The 26,439-nt window shown below is 39.8% G+C and overlaps 1 protein-coding gene across 2 annotated transcripts in view; it reads left to right on the forward strand.

The window, feature by feature from the left end:
• Nucleotides 1-26,439, forward strand: part of SMAP1 (small ArfGAP 1) — a 384,385-nt gene that overhangs the window by 178,638 nt on the left and 179,308 nt on the right. For both annotated transcript variants that reach the window (XM_030199008.1, XM_030199009.1), the window contains exon 4: nucleotides 4,230-4,305. In XM_030199008.1, coding sequence (XP_030054868.1) covers nucleotides 4,230-4,305 — 76 coding nt within the window. The remainder of the gene's footprint in view (nucleotides 1-4,229; nucleotides 4,306-26,439) is intronic.

Below are 26,439 nucleotides of genomic sequence, written 5' to 3' on the forward strand. Positions count from 1 at the left end.
GTTTAATAATCTAATCTAATCAAGGTACTTTTAGATCGCTAGCTCCCTAAAAATGTCCAAAGCGGTTTACATTAAGAGACTTATTAGCTATGCTGATAATGACAATTTATTATAAGTATTTCTGAAAAAGATGGGTTTTTAGATTTTTACAGAAAAGCATGGTATGGCGTTCTAAGTTTTGGTTGTCCCGTATGAAAATAACTTTTCAAGTATCTTCTTATAATACATTTTTAAGTGATGGAAATTTTAAAACATGATGACCTCATAGACTAGTAGTACCCTTTATGTGGGACAAGAAGATTAGGTGACATATAAACTCAGATGTTGACCCATATAAAGCTTTAAAATAAGACAGGCTAATTTAAGCTCACCTCTACCCATGACTGGCAACCAATGGAGGTCCTTCAACAACAGCGAAGCTTGACCAAATATTTTCCTTTTAAATATCAATCTAGCCGCTGTGTTCTGGAGTGATTGAAGTTATCCAAGAAGACCAAATAGAGATACCTGTATAGACACCATTGTAATTGTCTAATTGGGACAAAATCAAAGTTTGCACTAATAAAGCAATTGATTTTCAAAAAAGTAATGACAAATTGCTCTTAGCTGTTTTAGCTTAAAAAAAAGAATAACATTTCTTATATAGATCAATCTATATAAGAATCCAAGAACTTTAGCCAGACTGTTGGTAGAACATTGCCATGCTCTAAGTATAATTTGTAGGGCAGATTCTGTACGCTGACCTATCCAAAGGGTTCAGCCAAGGCAGTGTACAGCAGATATGTTTAACATAATACTTATAATTTTGTTAAAAGCCTAACAATAGTAAAATGACCAAATACAAACATAAATACAATAAATGAGGAAAACAGCAAATTGGAACCTGATAGGACTACCATGAAGCAGTATAAAAAATATACACATTTAACAGTACTACATTCCTTAGCGTCAGCAGCAGATGAATCCTGAGACTTATGGGTTGTGACCATCTACCAGTAAGTGGAGATAGAGAGTGCTGAACTGAATTGTCTTATAGGGTGGAATTCTCCCTGGTCAGTTAGTATTCTGTATCTCCAGCAGGTGGACGATCTCTCACATGCTCCTGGTCTCATTTCATGGTGGCTCCTGTTCTGGGTCTCTGAGTTGAGTGGAGCTTTGAGGTGCATGGCTGAGCAGTGCCGGGTTTAGGGGGTACACCTGGTAATACCAGGTCCTTCCCCTACCATTTTTCTCTTTCCTGCCCTTCCTCCATTCTCCTTCCTCACTTTAAAAAAAAAAAAATTGGGACATAATTCTTTAAAGCCCACAGCCTTGGCTGCAGGAGAAATACTGTTTTGGACCAGTATAAAGGGCTTAGTAGTGGAGAGGGTGTGAGGTTGCTTCTAGCAGCACTGAGTTCGACCAGCAGTATTCCTGACGGCTGGCTCTCCTGAGGTAAGTGAATCTTTAAATTTTTTTTCAACTTAAGCTCAGTTGCAATTTTTCGTAGGTTTTCCTTATGATGGCTGCCGAAGTTGTTAAATGGTGCTCCCACTGTGAGAAGCAGAGAGTAGCATCGGGGCAGTGTCCAGTTAGCTGTACAGGCTCTCCTCTGACAGATGGAGCCATGTTTAGGGAGGCCTCGTTGGCTTCCCACATGAGAGAGACGCGGGCTCATTTTTCTCATGGGGCTGAAAGTGGTCCGGCAGCCATTTTAGAGCAGCATGATTTGGGAGCAGCACTGCCGATGGCTGTTTTACCTGGCACTGCTTTGGAGGTCCTTACACAGATGTCAGCCACTCCTGACGTTTCTCTGGGGGTGTGGTCTTCTGACCTACCTCCCACCCCCAATTTCATTCTGGTGCTCCATGATGCCTATGTTGAAGTCTAGTAGGGGAATTGACAGTTCATTTTTAGCTCAGAATTAGGGTCTGTTGCTCCCATGTCTCCCTCTCAATCTGAGGGAGTTATATCCCTTTCTGCACAAATGCAGGAAGAATGGGAGGAGGGGGAGCTATTTACAGAGGAATCTGATGATCCCACCATGGTTCTGGTGTTTCCTAAGAAAGAGATGCCTTCCTTTGTACCTAAGGCTCCCAGGTTCTGATCCTGCTACACTTGCATCTGCTAATCCTAAAATGGTGAGCACTAGAAGACAGCCTAAGTCTTTTCCAGTGCATGAGGCTATGCAGGAAATGATCACTGCTCTGTGAGTCACCAAGGATGCTACCCTTCGAGTGACGAGGGCTATGTTGCATTTTTTTTCTCATTTTGCGACATCCCACAACTCTGGATTCATCTGCTCTTGACGCTAAGGAACAAAAAATTATGTCTTACCTGGTAATTTCCTTTCCTTTAGTTGCAGCAGATGAATCCTGAGGCCCACCTTGTTTTTTTTCCAGCGGTTTCTATCTGTTAGTTTTCTCAATTGGACCACGTTGCAGCATTTTTACATTTTAGACAGACTATTGTAATCTGTTCCGTATTTGCAGTTCTTGATTTATCACTTTTCCCTGTGGGGAAGGAGAGCTGTTATAATTCTGTTTCCTTCTGATTTGTTATGAGAAATACTGACTGACCAGGGAGCATTCCATCCTATAAGACCAGTTCAGCACAGATATGATAGATGTCTGTAAAGTAATGAGTGCAGTGGAACAGGTAGATGTGAATTGCTTGTTTACTCTTTCCAAAAATACTAGGACTAGGGGCAGGCAACGAAGCTACAAAGTAGTACATTTTAAATGAATCGGAGAAAATATTTCTTCACTCAATGTGTAATTATACTCTGGAATTCGTTGCCAGAGAATGTGGTAAAAGCAGTTAGCTTAACAGAGTTTAAAAAATGTTTGGATGGCTTTCTAAAGGAAAAGTCCATAGACCATTATTAAAATGGACTTGGGGAAAACCCACTGCTTATTTCAAGGATATACAGCATAAAATGTTTTGCTGTCTCAAGGCGTGAACGACGAATCTAAAAAATATATAAATAAAAGTGTATGAATAAAACAACCTAAGGTGAACAAAAATATGTAAATAATATATAAATACATGTGAAAACAAAAACTCCAGTAATCAACAATTAAAAACAATATGGTTAAAGAATGCAAAAGTACTTGCTAGTTCATTAAAGCACTAGGATCCTTCAAACATAGCTGCAGAGCCATTTCTTTAAAAGCCTAACTCATGACATCACTTTCGATCTTGTATGAGAAAGAAAAAAAACCTGTTAGAAAAAGGAAAAAAACATCCGAAAGCAGAACACTACAGTACATATACGAACCTCGACCAGACCAATATGAAAAAGATATTCAAACTCATGAACAAACTACTTTTTTAAATTGTCGATTTCTGGATTTGTTGTTTTCACATTTATTTATATATTATTTATATATTTTTTGCTCACCTTGAGTTGTTTTATTCATACACTTTTATATATATATTTTTAGATTGGTTGTTCACGCCTTGAGACAGCTGATTATAGCGAAACTCTGGCTACAGTATTGACTCACAGGTAGCTTTTATCTTAACTGAAGATTCAAAAATACAAGTGCCTGCTTTTTTCTTACGTTTGTCACGTTTTTGGGTGCATCCATTGAAATTGAATATTCTGTGGAGTTTTAACAATGCTTTGTTTTATTCGGATGAAGAGATTTGACCCTGTTGAAGTGTGTTCTACCTGGTAAGTGTTTCTGTTGGGTGGAGGCGTGGGTGCTGAGGCTTTTTCCCTTTCATACTTTTTTTGTACTCCACAGGAGTGTGTGTGTGTGTATATATATATATATATATATATATATATATATAATATATAGTGTCTAAATAGTACTTTGCACATTATACGAGAGAGATATCAATTGTAATTTGCATTGGGATAGTCAGCCAACAGGTGTCATTGTTGTGCAACAGCTGAGCTTCCCTCCCATAGGGACTGTGATCTTCCACCAAGGCACTTCCAGGAGGCCTGATCAGCAGTAATAGTGCTCAGCAATCAAATCCAGGTCTCCCCCAACTGCTGCCGAGCCATCAGGCCAGTTCCTCTGAATCTTTTTATGTAAAAGTGTATTTTGAAACATTTGCAAACTAAATATTAAAAATTGAATACTTTGATAGAAAGGAGAGGTCCTAGATGTTATAAAATTAATATTAGTGGTTTAGTGTAGTGAAACTCTTTATATCATGAATCAGTATGTTCTATCTCCTGTCTTATATATATATTTTTTTTACAGTTTATTTTCCCTTAACTAACTTCTTAGATCTGTGGAGTTTTTCATCAGGGATAAATATGAAAGGAAGAAATACTATGACAAAAGTGCAGCTAATGCCATCAACGTAAGTAATGTTTTTTCTATTATGTATTTCATTAAGCAAACAAAAATATTGACCCTTAATTCTAGAGAATCCAAGACTTCTGTGGCAACCAGATTTATTCTTTTGGATATTGCCAGAAAGCTGTTTTGTGTCAGAAGTGTCATAATTTTGTTGAATATTTCTATAGAATACAATTGAAAATGTGCTATGCAATTTTATTTATTTATTTGTTACATTTGTACCCCACATTTTCCCACCTATTTGCAGGCTCAATGTGGCTTACATAGTACCATGAGGCGTTAGTCGCCTCCGATGATGAAACAAATACAAAGTGATGTTATTATCAAAGAGATTCATGTGTTACAGACACATTAGGAGAATCGTGGAGAAGAAGAGTTATATAGTGTTCATTATGGGCTTTGGTTTTGTTGTGTTGCTGGGTTTAGGGACTTAAGTTGGGTCAGTAGGGTATGCATGAATTCAAGATCTTAATAATTCATCAGAAAGCCATTTTAGATGTTATTTATTTATTTAAACAATTTATAGACCACATTATCTTACAGCTGCAGGCGGTTTCCAAAATACATACACAAAAATGTAACAAATAACATACTTTTCTTCAAACATTTAGAGAAGACATAACACAAAATGCTGAAAAATAAAACATACTTCAGTCTTTAAATAGTAGCAAATGCTTGTGCAAACAACTGAGCCTTTAAACACTTCCTAAATTGTACAGCAGAAGAAGTTTGACACAAGACCTCAGGAAGAGTATTCCAGAGAACTGGTCCTTCAATATAAAAAATGGAAGAACAATTCTTATTCAATCTAACCTGTCGAAAAGAAGGGACATCCAAAAGTAATTTACCACTAGTTTTCAAAGGTCTAGCTGGTATATGAATCTTCCAAGAACTGTCCAGAATTAATGGACCATTATCATACAGAGTTTTGAGAACCAAAGTCAGAACTTTAAATTTAATTCTCCAATCAATAGATAACCAATGCAGGTCACATAGAGTTGGGGAAATATGATCAAATCAAGATAGATTTGTCAAAATCCAAGCAGTGGCATTTTGGTAAATCTGTAAGGCACGCAATTTATAAGCTTGAAGCCATAAATAAAGAGCATTACAATAGTAATGGATGCTTGAACAACTATTTGAAAGTTGGAGGGGGATAAGAAGTCCTTCATTCCATGTAATAACCTAAATTTATTAAAACCTTTTGTACAGTAGATTCAATTGATCATTCATTGAAACAACAGAATCAACCCAAACACCCAAATATTTCAGACTATTGACAATAGGTATTTTTAAGTTATCAAGTACAAACACCTCAGGCGCTACAAAATTAGTCACCCTACCAGACAAAACCAAAATCTAATATTTAGACAAGTTCAACTTGAATCTGTTCGCTGTAAGCCAAGCCTGTATTGATTACAGGCAAATATCTAAAAAAGCCTTCTCAACAGTAGAAGTAATTGGAAAAAAAATTGTAAATCATCAGCATAAAGCCAAAACTGAACATCCAAACAAGAAAGTAAATGATAAATCAGACTAATATAGATATTAAAAAGAATAGCTGAAAAAACTGAGCCCTGGGGGAACTATGAAGAAATTTCAAACCAGTCAGAAAATTGATCTTCAAATTGCACCCTAAATTTCTTTTCAGATAAAAAAAAAAGATTGACCACTGCAGGACACTGCCTCTTATCCCTAATTCTCTCAGTCGATCAATTAATTTATCGTGATGTTATCTCCAATTATGCTGATCTGCAGATTACCAAAAGCCTGTAGACTTCAAGTAATCATTTCATTTCTGGCTTGGTGCTAAGATAAAACTGTCCAAATTTTAATGCAAATAAAGAAATTATTGGACACTATTTTTATTTTATATATGAAATAATTGCATGAATTTTTTCTTTTTAAATCTGAAACACCTCTTAGTTAACCAGCCTAGTAACACTGCCGCTAGGTTTACATTTAGACGTAGTAGTAGTAGTTCAATAATATGAATTTTTAACATCATGGTCAGCCTTCTGTGTTCCTTTTCTGTAGCAGAACAAGAAAAGGTACAGAGAAAGAGGACTACCATAATAAAGAACGAATTGAATACCTCCCTTGTTTTGAGTGAGTCAAGAGATCAGGGCTCTTGTGCTTGTTGAAAGATATGTAGAGATCTATAAAAATCATGACTAGAGTGGTATGGGTAGACCTGAATTACTTTTTTACCCTTCAGCAACCACTGAGAGTGCACTGGCATCGAGGAGGTATCTGCCTCTCTTGATATCAGGAGTTGAAAGTAGGCCCTTGGACTGGTCAATATTGGATCTGACACTGAAATCATTTACTGGTTTGCGTCATCCATGTTGGGGGAAGCCCAAGAAGCATAAAGCATCGGCCCTCTTAATTGCATGATGCTGGGAGCAATGATACGTCAGCACCACCAGTACCCGAGAAGTGCCAACGCTGGGAAGAGCACTCTCCTTCTTTGGTAGAGGTGCCAGTGCACAAGTCTCCGAGTAGCCAGTTTCCCATTTCCGGTTCAGCACCGACATCTTCTCAGGCTGCTTCTGTCCTGCCTCCCCCGCCTTTGCTGATGCCGTCCTTTGATGAGCAGGACCGAGCCATGCTGAGAGAGGAGCTGACGCAGATACTGCAGTTGCAATCCGTTCAGGCATTGAGGGTGCTTCAACTGTGGATCAGCCCTACATTCTTCCTGATGCTCTATCCATGCCTATGGAGAGATCCTTGGCATTGGCACCTTGAAGGATATCGACGTCAACATTGACCCATTGACATCGAGAGGAAGCTTTCATGGAGTCTTGAGGGTAGGATTTGAGGGTAGGACTGCACCTCAGTGCTCTTGAGGACGTGGACGTGGTCCGGCTAAGCCGGGGCAGGCACAGATTCATGTCTGATTATTTATTTATGCATTCTTGTATCCCACTATTATCCAAAAACAAGTTTCGGTTCAAAGTGGCTTACAATTTACATTTTGGTGGAGTTACAATAGTCTTGTGCAATATGGAGAGGACACCTGTAGTTCGTGTGGCTGTTCATAGAGTTTTTGAAGAGATAGATTTGAAGTGGAAAAGATAGTGGTAACTTTTATGTTCATTTGTAGAGTTTTGGTGATATTCATTCATATAGTTTTTGAAAGGAAGGCGATGATATCTTTGTGATTAGTTATAGAATTTTTTGAAGAGATAGATTTTAATTTCTTTTCTGAATTGGAGGAGATTTGTGATGCTTCATATTGTTTTTGGTTTTGAGTTTCACTATTTGGAACCCTTATAGCTAAATCCTGCTGTGTAGATAGTTTTGTAGATGGTGTTTTTGCAGTTGGGTAGATATATAGTAGTAGGTAGTTCCTGTTTTCTGGGCTGGCATTTCTTGAAGATAGTTCAATCATGTTAAGCATAATAGCATCTTGAAGATTAGGGTACTTGCTTTGAAAAATATTCTTGCCTTGACTGGTAGCCAGTGTAGTGTTTCAAGTATTGGGGTTGCTCTTTCATATTTTGATTTCTTGAAAATCAGTCTTGCTGCCGTGTTTTGGACTGTTCGCAGCAATTTTAGTGTGTTTTCCTTGCACCCTATGTTTGCTGCATTGCAGTATTCTAGTTGCGATAGTATCGATTGGACCAGTATCCGGAAAGTTTGTCTAGGGAAATAGTCTCTTATTCTTCTCAGTTTCCATTGTGTTCTGAAGCATTTTGATGTTACTGCTGATATTTGATTGTCCAGTGTTAGGTGTTTGTCAAGAATGATTCTTAGTTTTTTAAGTTGTGTTTTGATGTGGTATGTTTGTTGGTTGGATGTGGGGTTGTGTGGGTAGGATAGTATTAGGAATTTGGTTTTGTCTCTGTTCAGTTTGAGTTTGAAAGTTGTTGCCCATTCTTCCATGAGGTCCAATCCTTTTTTTTTTATTTTGTCCTGTATGTTTGTGATATTTTTTTGGAAAGATATGAAGATGGTGACATCATTTGCATATATAAATGGGTTATAACCCATTTTTTTCTGAGTGGTGCCATCATTACATTGAACAGTATTGGTGATGTTGGCGATCCCTTTGGTACCCTGCACTCAGAGATCCATGAGGCTGATGTTTGGTTGGACATCTTTACAATCTGGTGTAAGATCTGGTGTTTAGGAAGCCATTGAACCATGCTACCACTGCACCGCTGATTCCTATGTTGTCAATCAGTGACAGTGTGGTGTGGTCTACTCGGTCCAACGCACTTGACATGTCGAATTGTAGTAGTAATACGTTTTGTCCTTGGTATATTATGCCTCTGAATTTTGTTATCAGGGTTGTTATGACAAGTTTCAGTGCTGTGTTGTGGTCTGAAACCTGATTGAGATTTATGAAGAATTGAGAATTTTGTCAACTATTCCGCCAGTTGCTGTGTTACTAAACCTTCTATCGTTTTTGTCAGTCGTGATATTGAGGCTACTGGTCTGTAATTTGTGATATCACTGATCTTGTTGATAGTGTTTTTGGGATAGGTGTGAGTGCTATGTCGCCGTTGTCTGTTGGAAATTGATCTCTTTCAAACATGTGATGTGTTTGATGAGGTACTCAATGAATTAGTCTGGTGGGTTTTTCATCATGTAGTTGGGGCATTTGTCAAGTAGGCAGTATGCATGCACGTATTTTGTCAAAATAGTGTCCATATTTTATCTGCTGTGGTGTGATTTGTTATTTTGTTTTTGAAGTATTGTGCAAGCTCATCTACATTGGTGATGTTTCAGTTGTCGCCAATATGTTCTGGGTTTTCAGTAGTTTATTCATGAGTTTGAATATTTTTTTTTTTGTATTGGTCTGGTCGAGGTTCGTATATGTACTGTAGTTCTGCTTTCGCTTTCTTTATGTTGTTTGTGTATGTTCTTATGGCTTTTCTAGATATGGTTTTGTTTGCATCTATTTTGTTTTTGGCCCATGTTCTTTTGAGTTTCCTACAGAGTTGCTTCATGTGTAGTAGTTTGTCTTTAAACCAGGGGCATGGTTGTTTTGTGATTTTTGTTTTGAGTGGTGCTATTTTGTTTAGTGTGTGTTCACTTGTTTTGTCTCATTCTCATGAAGTGTTTCTCCTCGGGTGGTATGTCATTGATTTCATTTATTGTTGTTGTCCAGAATGTGCGGTTGTCTACTTTTCCTCTGGTTGTAAATGTGTGTTGGGTTCTTGGTTCTCTTTTCTTGCTGTTTTCTTTCCATTGTAGTGTGAAAGTGAGCTTGCTGTGGTGTGACCATGGTACCTCTTCCTATGTGTGGTTTGTGAATATGTGGTTGTTGCTAGTTGAGAATCTGTGGGCTAGTATGTCTTAATTGTGTCCTTTTGTGTACGATGAGACTCCTTGTGCTGTTATGAAGTTCTATTGGTTTATGAAGTTCATTAGTGTTCTGGTGTTTGTGTCATTTGTGTTTCTAGGTGCAGGTTTATGTCACCTATTAGTAGGACATTTGAGTACTTGGTGCAAACATTTGATACGAAGTCCATGAAATCATCTTGGGCGTTTGTCCAGTTTCCTGGCGGGCGGTAGAATAATGTGATTCATAGTTGGTCAGTTAGTGTTTTGTTGGTGATTTTTGCATTCCAGGTGTCTGCAGTGTCTTGGGCCCGACCATAGCCCTTCTATGTCTTCGCATGAAGAAGAGGGGACCCAGGTTTCTCAGGAGGCTCAATGAGAGAGGATTTTTGGAGCCAAGTCCGGTTCCTCAACATCGGCATCGAGGTCGGAGGCGTTGGCATCAACGTCGATCATTGCACCGGCATCAAGAGTGTCAATAAGCGTGGCTGCTTCGAGATCCTTAGTCAATGGGAGCAATGAGGCGTTGAGTGGGTCTCCCTGGGACCGTCCATCGTTGGATCCAACCCCGAGGCGACACATGGATTTGACATCGTCCTTGTCAGCACAGAGGAGCCTTGGTGACACGCTTTGGGCGAAGGCCAAGAAGTATTGTCATTGGTCACCCTTGACATGTGGTGCCAAGAGCTCTGGGGTGTCGAAGGATTTGGCACCCAAAAAGCATCGGCAGTGGGAGGATCGCTGTCCTTCCATGCAGGAGGTCACGATGTGCTTGTCTCCAAGCAGCCGAGATCCTGCTCCCGTATCGACCCCAACAGTTCTGCAACCTGCGCCTCAACCGGCACCCTACCTTTTCCTGGTGTCGGCCCTCAATGAATGCATCCAGGCCTTGCTTCCTGAGCTACTGGATGGCCTCATGTAGGGTTGTGCATTGGTATGGTATTGGGGGTGCTTGCACCTGCCATACCTTCCATTGTAGCTCTGCCTGGCCCTCAGCCTGTGGTGCTGCCCCGGTGTTGACTGTCACCCTAGCTGGCACCCCCTCGACGTCGGAGGAAGCTTCACCGGAGTTGAGATGGGAGCTGACTTCTCGACGCTGCTCTCAAGGGCATGGTTCCACGGCATTGAGGCAGGTTCGATCTTGGCAATTTCATAGGGAGGTATTATCTGACATGGAGGAGGAGCACTCCATGGGATTCAGAGGAGGATCGCAGATATTCTTCCTCAGATGGGTCTTATGGGATCCCCTCTAAACACTCCCCTCCTCCTGAAAGGAGACAGTCTCCACCAGACAGCCTTTCATTTCCGTCTTTTGTTAAGGAAATAGCTGATGCCATTCCATTTCCTTTGAAAGTGGTGGATGAACCCAGGGCCAAGAAGCTTGAGGTCCTGTACTACACATCTCCTCTTAAGGAGACAGTGACTGCCCCTCTCCACGAGGTACTCAAGGGAGGCTAAAAGTTTTTCACCTCCGACTGGTAGGTTCTTCAAATAGCTCATCTCAGATACGCCCACAGTGAACATCTCAAACCTCCAAATTGCCCACTTAGAGCTCATTCATTTAGCTCTCAGCACAGGCAGGTACTTGCAGAGGAAATCTCTGCCTTTCTGAAGGCCCATGCATTTGAACCCATTCCACCAGGGGAAGAAGGGTAGAGATTCTCTTCCAGGTACTTCCTTGTGCAAAAGAAAACAGGGGGGATGTGTCCCATCCTAGACCTAAGGGCCCTGTACAGATTTCTAGTCTGAGAAAAGTTCAGGATGGTTTCCCTGGGCACCCTTTTCCCAGTGATTCAGAAAAACAATTGGCTATGCTCTCTGTACTTAAGGAAGCATATATTCACCTTGTAATACTTCCAGCCCACTGGAAGTATCTTCGATTTCAGCTGGGAATACGTCATTACCAGTACCATGTGTTGTCTTTTGGCCTTGTGTCAGCTCCCAGGGTCTTCACCAAATATCTAGCAGTAGTTGCAGCATCGCTACGCAGACTGGGAGTCCATGTGTTCCCATATCGTAATGATTGGCTGGTGAAGAGCACCTCTTCAGATGGTGCTCTGGAATCCATGCGAATGACTATTTGGGTGCTCAAGCTACTAGGGTTCGTTTTAAACTACCCCAAGGTAGGCTTTATATTCTCACAATCCCTCCCACCTCCCCTTGGAGTTGTCTTCTTTGTTATTTTTACTTTATTTTTGCTGTAGCATTAAACTGAGGAGACCGGGTTCTTGTGGTGGAAGGGAAGGCACGCGCGCATGCACGGTGCAGTGTGTTTCACACTCCACAAAGCTCTACTTATACTCATAAGTCCTGGACCGGGCGACGCGGGTTGGTGTCACCCACTTGTGAGAATAAACCTGCTGTCCTCCGAGAACACCTGCTACAGTTAAGAACCTTTGTTAAATGGATATCAGGGTACCTGGTCAAAATATCCCTGTCAAAATCACTGCAACAAAAAATCCTAAACACAAAATATCCCTGACAAAAGGGCCTGCCCACAATTTGGCCCCTGACAAATGGGCTCACCCCTGAGTATTTTACTTGTTTTGCTCTTACTGCTGCAACCCTATGTCTTTCTGAGTCCCGCTTCTGGTTTGAGCTGAGGCATGTCTACACTTTGCCACCCCAGTTTCAATTCTTATGTCCAGAACATCTTCCTCTTCCTCTTGCTGCCCTGTGCAGTCCAGTGTCTCTCTTGCCATTCTTCCTTTCTTTCAGCATTCCTCCAACATTCTTGAGGGTTGCCAGTTGCGTCAGCAGGGAAAACAATGTGCTTTGGCTGGCCTCAGAAGTATTCTCTCTATTGTGAACTGCCTTGTTTGATACATCTTCCTATATCTAAGTAGGCAGGATACATCAGAGAACATTTCCGGGGATGGCTGAAGCAGCTTATTGATGCTGCCTGAGGCCCACGGTGATGTTGGAGGATCTTTGGGGAGGGAGGGGGTAGATATGGGTGAGAGAGAGTGTAGTCACGCAGAGTAGGCAGGAGGAAGAGGGAGACAAGCTAAACTATGTATGGCGGTGGGTGGGAAGGAAGGGTAAGAGATGGATTTCCAGACAATGGGAAGGGGAGGAAGGGGAGAGGTGCCAGAATGCATGGAAGGGGGTGGTGGGACAGAGATGACAAAGCGTGGGTGGGGGAAGAGAAAGATGCTGCACTGGAGAGGGAGTTGAAGGAAGAGTGAACCTGGATGTGGGTGTGCTTAATAGAAGGGGAGAAGAGATGCTAAATCCCCAGAGGGAGAGACAGGGTTTTTTTTTTTTTTTTACTGTATTTCTCATTTTTGTGATGGGCTATTTTGTCAAGGGCTATTTTGTTACAAGGCTATTGTGTCAGGGCTATTATGTCAGACTGCTGATTATCAGTGAACATACTCACATCCTATTACTGTCTAGATGCAGCCTTTTGACAGGATGGTAGTTTTGGACAGTGTTGTGTTATCTTTGAGGTTAACCTCCAGCATTCTCCTGTCTATGGTTGGTTGTGTACCGTGTCACTCACAACAAAAATCCTCCTACTTTTTATTTTTGTTTCCCCTTTCATTGAAGGCCATCTTCAGTATGAAAGTGCCAGTTTAGTGGCTGCTTGTTTTCAGGGAAAGTGAAGTTGCTTATTTTATAGTAGACAATATTTCACCAGTTAAACCTACCTGCTTCCTCTTAAGGGGTTATTTCCCCTAGTTAATGCTGAATAATGGATTGGAAAAGAGCCATTTGGCCATGGCAATTGTTTGTGCCTTTCGTGCCGCACCTCCAGGGTCTCTAATCACGGTCAGCACTACTTACACAATACAATCCTCTCAACTGTATCTTAGAAACCGGACAGCTGGATTATGGACCATTTGCACAACACCAAATAAAAACAAAAAGAGAAAAAAAACCAAGAGAAGCTTCCGTTGGGTGAAAAACACAAGTTTATTCTTTATCCAGAGATTTAGGATAAATAATAAAAATAGTCATAGAAATAGTCTAGAATATGACAGAAATGAGAACATATATAGAAATGGAAATTACAATGGAAAGTGGGAACAGGACATTCTTTCAAACTCCCTTGCTTGGGAGCCAAAAGAGATGTACACCGCCCAATCTCCTATCTGGCAGAGAAATATTATATAGGGTTTCTTTTCCCTTTCAAGACAAAAGGGAGCACAAGGGGGAGGGGTTGTCACACCCCCTTAGTTAGCATCTTACAGTCAGGCAGGATCTCCTGACAATAAAGAAATATATAACATCTGTTTATATTTCCTTTTGAAGATGCATTTGGTCTGTTGTCCAAATGTTTTGGACCTCTTCTATTCATCTTTACAGCCTTTCTCACAATAATACATTTCTCAGAACCTTTAATTAGTATTTCCCCTATTCTAAAAGAGGAGACAAAAGTTAACTACTGCTTCCAGTTGCTATAGAGGTGTTAGGTTTCTCTTGTCAATAGAACTATTGCTATTGACTCCAGGGATCAGGGAGATAGTGTTTGAATTGTTCTAGGCAGAGAAGGAAACAAGATGTTACCTGGTCTTCCTCTCATGGTTGTAAAAAGGGTAATTCTCTCCTGGATAGTAACCTTACTTCAAAGGGCATGGGAAAGAATTCTGTCTCCTGACCATATTCAATGGGAGAGATTGTGGGCAATCAGGGCTTATAGTGTAATAGCCATTCCAGCAAGCCAGCAAGCTTCTCATGATTAGAAGGAAAGAAACCTTCATTTCTCTCTGTCCAACATACGAGACATTAATTTCTGTACATTAAATAATTGGAGGCCTTCCACCTCCTACAACAACTCCCCCCCCCCCCCCCCCGCAATAATATTTTCTTATCCTGTCCTGACTACAGGATTTCTCTCTCTCTCCTCTGTTAGCCCTGCCCCCTTCACCTGGAACTTCCTTTGATCTGCATCCTAAAAGTCTCTCAAAGGCTAATAAACACACTCATGTAAACAGCAAATGGACAGCAAATGGCAGGAGCTCATTGTCTTTCACTTGCTTGGTCAGAGGAAGGTAGGGGGAAGAGGTGGGGGTACTTGCTCCACCTGGCCTGCTTAATATCATTGTAATTTACAGAAAAAAGAGAAATTTCCACTTCTCATCGTCTGTATATTAATTCTTAGATATTAAATACTTAGCAGCACTGAAACTGCTTGGTTCAGGCCTTCATAAGTACAAAGTACACCTCCACCAACATCTCCCCCCCCCCCCCCTGGAAAAAAAAAGAAGACTGTTCTGGTCTTCAGTGTTCAGCCAGAGGAGACAAGAAAGGGTGCAGAGTTCTTCCCTTTGCTACAAGTTAACAAAAGGGGCCAATAGGGTTTGGAGAGGAGGAGAGAGATAGAATGATACTAAAAAAGTATGCATACCTGTGTCTAGGAACCAGGAGGAGAAATTAAACACATGCAGAGGTAACCAATGTGTCAGGGTCTGCAGAGGGAGTAGCAGTATAAGAACTTCGTGGGGCATAGTTATGTGAAGTATTTGCTGACATAAAAAGGATTTTAGGTGGAGTGCATAATTTGCGTAAACAGGGGGAGATGCAACCAAGCAAACAACAAGATAGGATCAATATAACAATAAAAAAAAACAGTCCAATAAAGAGTGATCTGAAGGTACCACCTAAATTAGAGAACCAAGAGGTGAAAATATCCCACCCGGACATGTCTAATAGACCTTTGTAATTGCATCTTTCCATTAGGAGGCAAGGCCTGGTGAGCCCAAGAACCACAAACCTAATTAGTATCCCACTAAAAATATAGTAACATGGTAGATGACGGCATAGAAAGACCTGCTATGTGTTACTCTATGTGCATACCTGACCTTGATTTGTATCTGCCACTTTCAGGGCATAGACCGTAGAAGTCTGCCCAACACTAGCCCCGCCTCCCAACCTCTCTACCACCTATCTGGGATCATAACCTAGCATGTGCGTTAGCTATATAGACAGTGCAACAGATGTGCATTCATTCCAGAATCTACAAAAAGTGTAAGGATTGTTGGAGGAGGTATAGGGCAGGCCTCCAATTATTTGACCATAGAAAGGCCTGGATTACCAGTACGGACATAGTGCATATTAGAGGCTGCCAAGCAGGCAGTGAGGGGGGCCTAGGTAACTGGAAAAGAAAGCAGAGTGATTAAGAGATGGCTGGGACTGCCATGCACCATTAGGAAGAAGGTGTATCATACAGACAGAAGTATCAGTATTGCCCAGAGCAGGACCTGAGCCATTGTTGGTAAGGCAGAAAAGGAAAAGAAGCAAAAGAGAAAAAATTAAAGGAAAGATCAGAACTGAGCATGTTCGTATACAGAACCACTATGACATGACAGAGTGTAAGTAGGGAAAACATCTTTAGAGAGAAAACAATTGAATTATCAGTAATGGACTAGGAGACAGGGGGATGGCCAAGTAAGAAATATGCACAAAGGGTGCACAACTCACACAATCAGAGGGATGTGCAGGACTGGCTAGGCATGGGATCTACAGGTTATTTTATTCCAAAAGGTAGGGCAGCAAAGGAGAGATAGCAAAAGTGAAAGGTAAATACCTGGCAGGGGTAGAGGATAATTTGCATTTTGTTTCCCACATTAGAGGTAATTCAGTAATTTGCAGGCAAACCTAACCTTCCCAGAAAACCAAATGTAAAACCAGTGAGTGTCCAGAAATGTGAATGTAGCATGAGGGCTGTGCAAGGGAGGTCCACATAGAAATAAATAAAACACAGGGCAAAAGAGGCATGAAAATGGAATGCAGCCACCAGAAAATAAAACTTCAACTGATTCACAAAATACTGTAGCTTAAGAAATACAAAATCAGGCAAAATAGTACTGAGAAGGAAAAAGGCAGTGGTCATTTGAATGAGTCCATTAAATCTACAAAATCAATTTTGGATTTAGTGTATATGAATGGAGAAAGCATTTCGCTTTTTTTCTGAAAGCTATAGGAGATTCTGTCTTTTGGTGCCAAAGAGAGGTCAAGTGACACTTGTGTGACTGCTGTGTTCATAGAACATCTTTTGAAGCTAAGCAAATGTGCTTTACTGCATTCATTTTGATCTTTTCTCCCTAAAACTTCATATGGTTACCTGTGGGCCTAGAGCTTTGCATTTATATTTATGTAAAATATTGATGCAGCATTGAAACCTGTCAGATTATTTGAATGTTCAGGGCATATAATAAAGGTAACTTTATAAAAGAGTTTTGTCCTTTGTTAAGAGAGAAGGTTAATAATTCATTGGTTCTCTGTAAGTCTTTTTCTTATTTTGCATGACATAGGATTTTTTATTTGTAGAATATTTCAAAAAAGGAAGACACATAGCAGTGCATAACTATGCACATATAAGTTTTCAGTTGTTTTTATTTTGCAATTGAACAGTCATTAGAGTCTATCATAATAAGTGTGCTGTGTTAAACAGAGTGGCAAGTACATTCTTGAAGTGTTAGCTTTGCTGTTCCAAGTATGCTGGCTTGGCTTTGTTCCCTTGTCTACAAGCTGTATTCCTCAGAGTTGCATTTATAGCTAGCAGTTCTAGAGATGGAAGGAAATGCTATGAAATGAGATAATGGGGAAAGAAGGAGAAAGCAGTTGGCAGTAATTTGTCTACAAGATGAGAGATCAAAACAGTGATAAAGAGAGAGAAATGTTAAGTCTGATATTGCTATACAAGGTAAATGATATCTATCATTGGTAATTTGTGGGAATACATAATTTTGTGATAGTACATTTAGTTGCACAAACTGATATATTACTTAAGGATATTTATTATCAGATATTCTTCTTACGATTCCCTTAGCTTTGTAAATAAAGTGTTTGCTCTCAATTAAATCACCCCTAGCTTTTCTCAAAAATTTGAGTTTGTATTTCAAACTTTGATTATAACACTGAAGTAAATGTATCCTATTAGTATACTACTACTGCTACTACTACTACTACTTATCATTTCTATAGCGCTGGTCAGTGCAAAGAGATAATACATTTATTTTTCTATATTAATTGAATTCTTTTCTTTGTACAGTATTTAGAAAGCATAATCATCAGCTTAACATTGTTAGAAGAATGTAACCAAAGATGATAAAGTTCTTGTAGTCAAGTTGCATTTGTTTTAAGTTATAAAATATGTCCTGCTGACATATCTGATACTTTGCTGATTCTATAGTCAGTGAATGGTAAATTAGCTCCCAATAAAAAAAATTTTTGAGAGCCCAGAATGGAGCTATGTAATTAGTAATATTGAGTACAAAGCAGCCCTGTATCATTTAACAAGAAGGAAAAGAATATAATAAAGAAATAAAATATATCGTATCATCTACTGTGCTTTGGCAACACACAAAAAGATGGGAGAGGGAGATTTTTAAAGCAAATTTAGATTTGTAGGTAGGAAGTTAATATTCAGAACTGCCAGCATAAAATTCTCAGAAATGCTTCCTGTCCTATACACAGGACCTAAGGAGTAAGCATAATTCCAAATTCTTGAAGCTAGGATAAGATAATGGTTTAAGGAAAAGGGATTTAGATTAGTTAGGAACTGAACAACAATTTGGGAGCAAGGGAGCCTATTCTAAGTAATGGGGTTAATCTTAACCAGAAGGGGGGAGGGGGAGTGAGAGATGCTGGACCTGCAAGGGGTGGGATGGGGGGGTGAGAGTGATGCTGGACCCGTGAGGGGTGGGTGGGGGAGTGATTGAGAGATACTGGACCTGAAAGGGGTGGGGTGAAGGGGTTAGTAAGAGTAATGGATGCTGGACCCATGATGCGGCTAGAAAAAGGGGGGCAGATGCCAGACTCCAGGGTGGGGAGTTATGAAGAGAGGAGGAGAGATGCTGGACAGGAGAAGTGGAGGGAGAAGATAGAGACCAGATGAGGTGGGGAAAGGGTGAGAGTTGCTAGACCAAGGGAGAGAGGTGGAGATGCCACTGTAAGGGAGGGGGGGGAGGGAAGAGAGATTCTGGCCCCAAAGTGAGGCCCTGAGGATTGATGCTTGACACAGGGAGGGATAGGGACACTGAAAGAACAGATGCTGAACATGGAGGGATGCAAAAGGAAGATGGATGGTGGACATGGAGATAAGAAATGTCAAGTGGATGGGAGACCCTGGAAAGAGTTAAGAAATATAGTAAGATGACGAAGAAAGACACTTGGACTGAAACAAATCGAAAAATAAAAGGCTTAAACCACAAAGGTAGAAAAAAAGCTTATTCTGAATTTTATTAATTGTAATATGGCAACTTTGGAAAACATGCATCTCTGATATCTTGCATTTCAGTTTCTATTTCTCTAGTATTGCTGTACATGCAGAGCCTGACTTCTTCAGATTTTCAGTTCTATTACTGGAAGTGGTCCCTTGCTTCCTGTTTGTTCAAGGTCTTGTCTGTGTTTTGCACTTGTGAAGTAGATGTGATATTCTACTTTGATGTAGTTTCTGTGAAGTTTTCTAAGGGGTCTTTTACTAAGCAGTGGGAAGCCCAACGCAGCAGCCCGGCGGTAGTTCCCACCCCCAGCACATGTCATTTCCAGCACTAGAAAAATATTTTTGTTTTTGTAACACTTGTGTTTACCCGGCAGTAATTGGGCAGTGGGTGGCGGTAAGAGCTCCCCCCTGAAATTGCTGTTCAGCAAGTGCTTCACTTGCCACATGGCCATTTCATTTTTTAAAAACCCAGCCTTTTGCTGGCTTAGGTAAAAGGGGGCCTCAGTGCGCATCAAAAACACACGCTCCCTTTTGCCACAGCTTAGTAAAAGGACTTCTTAGTGTTTTTGTGTAGGGATCTATACCAGTCTGACTTATTCTGTTTTTTTCAGCAGGAAGTATATTGTATTATAGGGTGCTGCATTTTTATAGGTAGGGTGTTCCCATTTGAGTCCTGGATATTAGTTCTGCTTTATTTATTTGTTTTACAAATTTATAACCCACCTAAAGCCTAGGTGGGTTACAGTATTAAAACATACATAGAAAATGAAAAGATAAGCACACAAACAGTAGTAAAGCAAAATATACCTATAACTAAATACATTAGCGCACAGTCATCCATTCAAGAGGCATGCAGAAACAAATGTGTTTTTTAAAGTGTTTTTTGAAATGTATGATCTCACTGCATACACGCAAAGGCAGGTTTTCTATACAGGACTGTAATGTATTTGTTTTTTGCAGGATTTGGTTACCTGATTTCTGAAAGGGTTCCACCCCCTCTCCCCCCATATCCTGGGTCCCCAGTATCTTGGGAGAGATGGTTTTATAGGGGGCTACACCACTTTTCTATATGTTTTTTTTTCTAAAGGATGTTTATGCCCCATGCATAAATATTCATTTCTCTTTGTTTTAGATTTTAGAACAGTTTCTGTGTTGTCAGATTCTTTTCTAACATACTGCTGAAACTGGAGAGATCCTGATCTGAACATCTCAATTCTGACTTCTACTTCCTTTATAAAATGGTGCTTTAGTGCTTTAAGTCTGAGTACTTGTATGCTGAAACAATGTGGAAGGACAGACATGATCTCCCAATGAAGTATTCTTTCTTTCTTTCTTTCTTTATTTTTTTTTGCTAATAAAAGGATGCATGAAAAAGAGAGAGAGGAAATATTAAGCATACACTTAATCTTTAGGCTTTTGTGAAGTACCGGAAGGAAGAATTTTCCATAGAATATAAAGCTTCAGACATGAGGTTATCATGTTTGTTTATATTAATTATGGGTATTTGCTATGCCACCTTATCTGGCAGACAGGTCAAAGCGGTTTACAGTCACTATAAAAACAAAAAAATATATATTATGAAAGGAATACCATTAATCAAAGGACAGGCCACACATATCCAACAAGAAAGACAGAGAAAATCTGCTCAGGTGGAGAGGTCCCTTAGCTGTGTACAAAATTGGAGAGGGAAGAGCCATATGAGATTTCTCAGAAGTATGTTTTAAGATGGGACTTTACAAAGATAGTATGGAAGGTAGGAAGTCGTTCCACAGTGTAGGTGCTATAAAAAAGAAGGCAGAATTTCTAGTATATTCATAGTGTGTGTTTCTGGGAGCGGACAGAACAAGACGTTGTGCATCAAAAGACCTTCGAGAAATACTGGGAGTAAGAGGAATAATCAAAGAGGATAAATGAAGGGGTGCGAAGGTGAAAGGCCTTATAACTGAGGCAAAGAATTTTGAACGTTATATGATAGTGAATTGATAACCAGCGTAGTTTGAATAGGAGTGGAGTAGCATTATTGTAGTTGTGTGAAGTTGAATGGAGGTAGTTTCAAAAGGAACGTGAGAAAATACCTTTTCACTGAAAGGATAGTGGATGTTTAGAATAGGCTTACTGCAGAGGTTATAGGTGCCAAAGCAGTGACAAAATCCAAACGTGCATGGAATAGTTACAATGGGACTTGGAACTGGAAAGGTGGTTGCAGCTGTAGAAGCATGACTCTTCAAACACTTCATCCCTCTGTGTGGCATGGCTGGGTCAAAGTCTGTATACCCCCATGAAGCAAACTGATATCAGCTGCATAAATTCTACTGTACAGCACATTACTAAGCTACTTCAGTCAGTTTTGCCAATTTTTACAGTAACCTGAAACCTAAGCATAGAGCAAATAGTAATGCACAAGTGCTACTAAGGCAGAAAACTCTCAAACAAAATGAAGAACAGGTAATCTATAGAACAGCAAAACTCATTTACTAGTTAATGACAGCCGTCTTGCCTGTGTTTTTGATTTCTAATGACTCTTGGTTGTCTGTTGCACTCAATCCTTTTCAGTTGTATTAAATCATTGTCTCTTCCAATACATGAAATAAAAAGCTTTTCTCAGAAAAAGTTTAAGAGATGATGAATGTACAACTTGTGTAGACAGAAGGGTCCATCACATGATCATCCTAATGGTAATACTGTAGAGCACCACTGACTTGAGTAAAAAGAAATTCCAAGCATACCTTGATGTATTGCCTTTACACATTAAACCTGTGAGATGAAATGCTTTTTGGCATGATGCTAGTATTAAAAGAAGCACCAGTAATAAATTAGATATCCTCGGTAGATCTTTTCATATGAGTGAGGTTAATTCCTGTCATGGTACAAGTAAAACAAACCCATATCTAGATAAGTGAGAGACTAAAGTACATAGAATAATTTCTTTTTTTTAAACTTTGAAATTGCCTTTTATTTTGTATTTCCTGTATATAGGGGCAGTTTTCAAGCTGTATTGGGACAAAGACCATTTTTTTAACCCATGGGTTACGAATAATGATAAAACTTATTTTATAGAATTATCAGCCCTATGGTGATAATTATTCAGGTACAGTATAACCTTTCCCCAAAGAGCTTACAATCTAAGCGGGTATCTGAGGCAATAGGAGATAACAATGACTTAGCCAGTCTCACAATGTATGTCAGTGGCAGGAGTAGGAATTGAACTCTGGCTTCCCTGGTTCTCAGCCTGTTTGTTTAACCACTAGTGCATTTCCTTCTCTTCTCAAAGAGAAAGTTTTTTTGTACTTTTGTTTTATAACTTGAGTACACAATATGTGCAGTCAATTGCATTTGCTTTTTTTGTGGTATAACCTTGCTAACGTCCACCAGCATTCCAGTTCCAAGTAAATATAACTTGTTTAATTTAGTCAAGAATAAGCACTTGCTGTGGAAAGGAGGAAAATGACCTCAGGACGTTATCTAGGAATGATTCCTTGGCAGTTATCATTGATCCAAAATTATCTTATGAACTTTTTACTAATTATTTATCTGAAATGACTTAACTGGTTTGTTGCGAAGAAATACTCCCTAAAATAGTCTCTGTTCTTTGTGGAAAATAGAAGAATATGGCAGCCAATTTGGCTAATGTCTCACATAGAACTTCCTAAAAGACTCTTTTTGGTTCATCTTTGAAACGCTGCCAACAAAATATAAATCCCATTGCAACCAATAAGCCTATTGAATATCCTGACTATTGAGACCTTTCTTATTCCTCTTGTGTGGTCACTTCTTTTCTCATATAATTTACAAACACTAAATTACTCCTTCCATGACAAGTTCTCAGGTTACTACTTTTGTTAGTTTGTAGAACTTTGCTAAAATAAAAAAAAGTAGGCATGTAGAGCTGAGAATGCAATCTTTTGAAAGAGTAAAAAATCAATTTACATTTACCCATTCTACACCACTCATGATTTTGTAGACCTCTACCATATCCCCCCTCAGCCATCTCTTTTCGAAGCTGGAGAGTCCTAACCTTTTAAGCCTTTCCTCATATGAAAGGAGTTCCATTCCCTTTATCATTTTGGTAGCTCTTTTTTGAACCTTTTCTAATTCTGCTACATCTTTTTAAAGATGTAGCAACCAGAATTGCACATAACACTCAAGGTGTGGTCGCACCATGAAGCGATCCAGATGCATTATAATATTCTTTGTCTAATTTTCTATCCCTTTCCTAATAATTCCAAGCATCCTGTTTGCTTTTTTGGCCGCTGCTACACAGTGGTCAGAAGATTTCAGCGTATTGACTACGATCACACCTAGATTTCCTAAGGTAGATCTTAGCATCAAGTAACTATGATTTGGATTATTCTTCCCAATGTACATCACTTTGCATTTATCCACATAAAATTTCATCTGCCATTTGCTGTCATCCGGGTCCTGCAAGACAGGAAACAATGTCAACGAGAGTGAGACCTGGCCAACGTAAGCCTAAGGAGCTGGCACAGACAGCAATGGCTTGCTGCAGGCGCTGGGAGAGACGGGGTTCAGCGACGGGCGGGCAGATGCTGGAATGTTGCGGAGGAGGAGAGATGTTGATGTAGGGTGTCACAGTTGGGTAGCCTAAGCCAAAAATGGGTGGGCCTGTGCCGATCCAGACCCACCCATAGCTATGCCACTGACATATAGCAAAGGTAAAATCTTAAGATGGTCAGCATTCCAAAGTATGGACGCCATATGTGTACCTGCAGTCACAGTGGGCACTTTTCCCTATGGAAACAGCGCTGTTTGTTTAGTTAATGCCACAGTCAAAACCCTTGTACATCCAGCCACAAGGAAGCCATACCATCTGAAAGATTTTTCGAATTGTAAGACTGAAAATCATTTACACAAGATTATGCCCTTGCTACATAATGTATATAGGTAAAACCAGAAGAGCTCTAAGTGTGAGGCATTTAGAACATCTCCGCACAGGGGGGGGGGGGGGGGGGGCATTTAGAAAAGTCATTAGTACAACATGCCCTTGACATGAACCACAGCTTTGATGACTTTAGTTGTTTTTGTGTTTGTTTGTTTTTGTCTTAAATAAACCACTAATACTTTGGAGAGGAGGAGATATATGCAGCATTTTGCTAAGAACAGAACAAAGGTTTATCTTTCAATTCAGAAAGGATTGAACCAAGAACTAGATCTGAGTGTATATGTATGAAGAACAAAGTGTATGAAACTTGATATGTCAGTGATTGATAAGTGGTCATAAGAGCAGAAAGAATAGCCATACTTGGTCAGACCAGTGGTCCATCTAGCCCAGTATCCTGCTTCCAATAGGATACTGTACCTGGTAGAAACCCAGTTAGCAACATTCCATGCTACCAATTCAGGGGCAAGCAGTGGCTTCCCCCATGTCTATCTCAATAGCAATCTATGGACGTTTCCTCCAGGAACTTGTCCATACCTTTTTTAAACCCATATACACTAAATGCTGTTACCACATTCTCCAATAGCGAGTTCCAGAGCTTAACTATTCTTTAAGTGAAAAAATATTTCCTTGTATTTGTTTTAAAAGTACTTCCATGTAATTTCATTAAGTTTCCCTTGGTCATTGTACTTTTTGAAAGAGTGAAAAATCTATTCACTTCTTCTCGTTCTATATCACTCAGGATTTTGTAGACCTCGGCCATCTCTTTTCCAAGTTGAAGAGCCCTAACCTCTTTAGCCTTTCCTCATATGGTCATAAGAAGAACTTATTGATATGGTGACCATAATTGAAATAAGTTGTGTTTTTTTAAATTGTCCCCCTGATTTCTCTATTTTATTTATTGTTACTTTTATAAGTGCTTTGTTTTAAGTCCTTTTATTCCCCTTATTTAAGAGATTTTATGAGGGCTTTTAAAGTTTTCTTCAATGGACACAACAAATTCAGCGTTTTTAGCTCTCTAGACAGCTTCTTTAATTTTATTTTAATTTAATTCTGGCATTTATAATCTGATTAACCATACGTTCAAGGCAGAGAACAACATAAGCAGGTACTTTCTCTGTCCATAGGGGGCTCACAATCTCAGTTTTGTACCTGAGGCAATGGAGAGTTAAGTGACTCGCCCAAGGTCACGAGGAGCTGCAGTGGGAATCGAACCCAGTATGGTGAGATCAAAACCTGCTGCATTAACCATTAGGCCACTCCTCTACAAGGCCTTTTCAGTTTTTGAAATTGTTTAAGTCTGCATTTATAGTCCAGCCCTTGAAATTTGATTTCAATTACAGACATTGATGTGTGTTTTTAATACTCATAGGGTGCCAGCATTTTTTGCTTTCACTAAGGGGAAGTGTGATTTTAAATTCCCCTCTAGGTATGTAGTTTTTCATTATGAATGTGTGCATGTTTTACAACCAGCTTCTGTATTTATACAGTGAATCATAGTCATACATTGCCTCTGATTCCTTCCACAATGAGTTGTAATCACATACTACTTCTGATTTATTCCACTTTTATGAGAACTGTATCTGCGTTATGTACCAGTAAGATAATGCAACATCTGCATGTCTTTGATTTGAATTGGCATGCCATTTAGCGATATGTTTACTAAGGTGCGTTAGCGTTTTTACCACGCCTGTAAATTTAAGGCATGTGAAACGCTAACGCACCTATACATTTCTATGGGTGCGTTACCGTTTAACGCTCATACACCATTTATGCGTGTTAAAAATGCTAAAATGCGCCTATAGCGCCACTTAGTAAATCTAGCTCTTTTCTGTATTTATACTTTATTTGGTTGCTCTTATGCCATGTCATTAGCATGTTTGTTTTATTTATGATTTTAACTAAATTCATTATTTATAGTGTTTTGTTTGTATTTCATTATTTATTGTAGTTATCAATTTGTTCTTCAATTGACATAGTTTTCCCTGGAGCAGCCTGACTATTGGCAAAATGTGGCAATTTTAATAAAAGTATATTTTTATTTAACCTCTTTGATCCGTTGTTCTTCTGTCTGGGATGTAGGGCCAATATTTCATCTAAGAAGGAGGAAAGTTGCCAAAAGATAATTCTTTCAATAATATTAGAAAAGAAAGAAAGGTTGGTTGAAAATTGGGCAAAAATTCAGGAAGTTGAGAGGGTGGGTTAAGGTTTGCCATTATTTAGAAGAGTGACAACTTCATGCTTCCAGGGGGCAGGAACTTGACCTAATGACAGGCTGGCCTGGAGCAAGCCTAAAGAACATGCAGATGGAGATCCAAACTGGCCTGGGATCTAAGGAGGAAGACGAGGAGCAAGCACACTTGAGTGTGAATGAAGAAATAGAGAATGTAGCCTAAAGTGAGGAGGGGGAAAGGGTGCAGGAGGCTGGGGGGAGGGAAAGAAGAGGGGGAAGAGATTAAAAAAAACAGAGATTGAAAGGCTATTGTGAAAGGAAATTGATTCAGGGGCAAGAGATGCTGGAGTGGAAGCACAGAGGACAGAGGAGAGGACAAAGGGAGCAAAAGGAAGGGGGAAGAGAAGGGCTAAAAGGCACAAAATATATATTAAGGATATCTTAGAGGACAGGGCAAGAGTTATATGTATCAGAGAGGCATTCCGAGGTGTGAGGTTGAGGTGGAGATTGTGTGTCTCTAGATTTTCAAAAGTATGTTGAAGTTTTCATGTTATATCAAATGAACAAAAAAAAAATAAAAAAAACCCATGGGGTCCATCCG

Source organism: Microcaecilia unicolor, chromosome 3 (genome assembly GCF_901765095.1).
Source record: "Microcaecilia unicolor chromosome 3, aMicUni1.1, whole genome shotgun sequence".
NCBI lineage: Eukaryota > Metazoa > Chordata > Amphibia > Gymnophiona > Siphonopidae > Microcaecilia > Microcaecilia unicolor.